The sequence below is a fragment of the Berghia stephanieae genome, chromosome 6 (assembly GCF_034508935.2).
Source record: "Berghia stephanieae isolate SIO BIC M18660-M18661 chromosome 6, UCSD_Bste_1.3, whole genome shotgun sequence".
Taxonomy (NCBI): domain Eukaryota; kingdom Metazoa; phylum Mollusca; class Gastropoda; order Nudibranchia; family Aeolidiidae; genus Berghia; species Berghia stephanieae.
This window is the reverse complement of record NC_088365.1, coordinates 51492434-51494933: the sequence shown is the minus strand read 5'-3', so window position 1 is coordinate 51494933 and position 2500 is coordinate 51492434. Positions and strand designations below refer to the sequence as shown.

The 2500-nt window shown below is 37.5% G+C and overlaps 1 protein-coding gene across 1 annotated transcript in view; it reads right to left on the bottom strand.

Annotated features, from left to right (window-relative positions):
- The window catches only part of LOC144975226 (carbohydrate sulfotransferase 11-like), a 16655-nt gene that overhangs the window by 11096 nt on the left and 3059 nt on the right, over window positions 1-2500 (bottom strand). The window contains exon 3 of the mRNA XM_078919111.1: window positions 71-175. Within this exon, the coding sequence (XP_078775237.1) occupies window positions 71-175 (105 nt within the window). The remainder of the gene's footprint in view (window positions 1-70; window positions 176-2500) is intronic.

Below are 2500 nucleotides of genomic sequence, written 5' to 3'. Positions count from 1 at the left end.
TAACACCAGACTGACACGGTGGCTTACATTTAACCTCTTTGAAAATCCTTTCATTTATTCTTTACCTTACCTTCAATCTCCTTCTCTTCATAAAAGAGGTATAGAGTTAAAGCAGTAATGATGGCGAACACAGTGATACGGTATAGTTGACTGGAGCTGGAACGCATTCTTGTATCTGTTGGACAAAGAGGTATAGAGTCAAAGTAGTAATGATGGCGAACACAATGATACGAGTGTTGACTGGAGCTGGAACGCATTCTTGTATCTGTTGGACAAAGAGGTATAGAGTTAAAGTAGTAATGATGGCGAACACAATGATACGGTATAGCTGACTGAAGATGGAACGCTTTCATGTATCTGTTGGACAAAGAGGTATAGAGTTAAAGTAGTAATGATGGTGAACACACATATATGGTTAGTTGATCGGAGATGAAACGCATTCTTGTATCTAGTAGACTAAACAAAATGTGTCCAGGAATCTGGTCTTGTGCTATGACCCTTGCGCTCGTACCGCTCGTACGGAAGGTTAAAGGTTTGAGTCTGGCTCTGAGCGGCACATAATTGAGTCCTTTGGAAAAGGCTCTTTACTCAAGTTCTTCCACGGCTCTCGTGTATGAAATGAGAACAAGTGTAAACACATCATTAAAATATATTCATCCTTCTTAATAAAAGACAGAAACATCACTTACGTTTCATTAAAAAAATATACCCACATTAGTAGATCCAGTCACCTAGGCATTCCATGAAGGGATATAGATAATCTATCACACACGATGTCTGATGTCAACATAAATCACCAATGTTGTCCATTTCATTTATTTTACTATAATTCAATTCAAAGCGTTAAAATCCGCCTCGATATAATCCCGTTTTGGCACGAGAAATATTGAGCAATCATATAGTGCAAGTATCCACTAAAACAAAAAAAACAAAATGAGCATTTATATAGCGCAATATCCACTAAACGTGCTCAAATCGCTTTACAAGGCGTCTCTGACCAACGAAACATATAGAACGAGACATGGCGCCTGCTAGACGATAATACAATTATTTTTTTCCGGCAGAGACAATGCTATTAACGGCCAGGTACTCATTTTACACCTGAATACGGTGAGAGAATGTAAGCAAAGTGCCTTTTCCGAGGACTCAACCATACGTTGAGCGAGGCTCGAACCCAGAACCTTCCGATCCAAAGGCGAGTGTCATACCACAACACCACATAGCCGCACTAAACGTGCTTAATGCCAGCAGCAATACACATGACAAGAAGTGATGCCTGTTTGGCGATATTACAATATTTGCGGACAGATACAATGTTGTTAACGACCAGGTAATCAGTTTACATCATGGTTATCTGTCGGTGACAAGGAAAGAAAAACACAACCAGAAATCCACAATTTAAAAATTATCAAGTCAAAAATGAAACGATTGAAATGTTACTAGACTAGTTTTGACAAATTATGCGATAACTAACGCAATTTTCAAAGTTATATGCACTGTGTATTGATTATGTAATCCGGGACTCGTACTATGAGATTATAGTAATTAATCACACTCAAGGGGGTAAAGGATGTCTGTGTTTGTATGATACAGGAAATGGTACAGAGTTTGTAAATAAAGGCTAAATACAGGGAATATTCCGATTGGTTAATGTGATGGGCAGCGTGGCTCAGCGGTACGATCTTTGCTTCGTACCCGAAAGGTACCGAGTACGATCACCCGCCGCTGCTGCGCTGTGTGGCCTTGAGCAAGTCACCTCACCCTAGCTCAATTTGCAGTGCTGCACTGCGGATGACGACTGGGTTATTCCAGTCTTACTTTGGAATAGACCCTAAAGACAAATTTCCCCTATGGGTTGAATAAAGGGAATTCTATTTTTATTTATTTATTTATTTTATTATAGCAATTCACGAACCCTCAATGAATCTAAAATCTACTTCAAATCTCGACTTACTTGAAAATTATATTTACTATTTTAATATTTTCATATTAATGACTTTAACGATGTTTGTATAGGGATTGTACTACTGGGGCGTTATAATACCGTTTTTGGGCAATATTAATGAACATATCGTAACCTCGGATATAACCATCCCATGTTCGGGCTATCCCTTGGTCCGAAAATTAAATAAAAGGTCAAAAACCGAATATTCTCCCCTCTCCATAAATAGTAACACTAATGGAGAACTGCCTACTTGAATTTTTTTTTAAATCGTAGTTTCCAAAGTAAAAAATAAAAAGTCACTTTAAATAGTTTTAGAAATAAATAATTTGCCCTCAGAATGATCCAAAAATGCTCCAAAATCCTGAATATAGGTTCTAAGGAACTATACATTCCTTCTCAATAAGATTTATTGAGTCAAAGAGGTGAACGCAGTTCATTAGCTGGAGCTAAAAATTCGTAATTCTACGAATTTTTCGAAGAACTTGGCATGTCTTCGCTAATGATATCAAGTTTAAAATATGTAAGTAGGTTATCAAGCGTTAATTTCACTAAAAT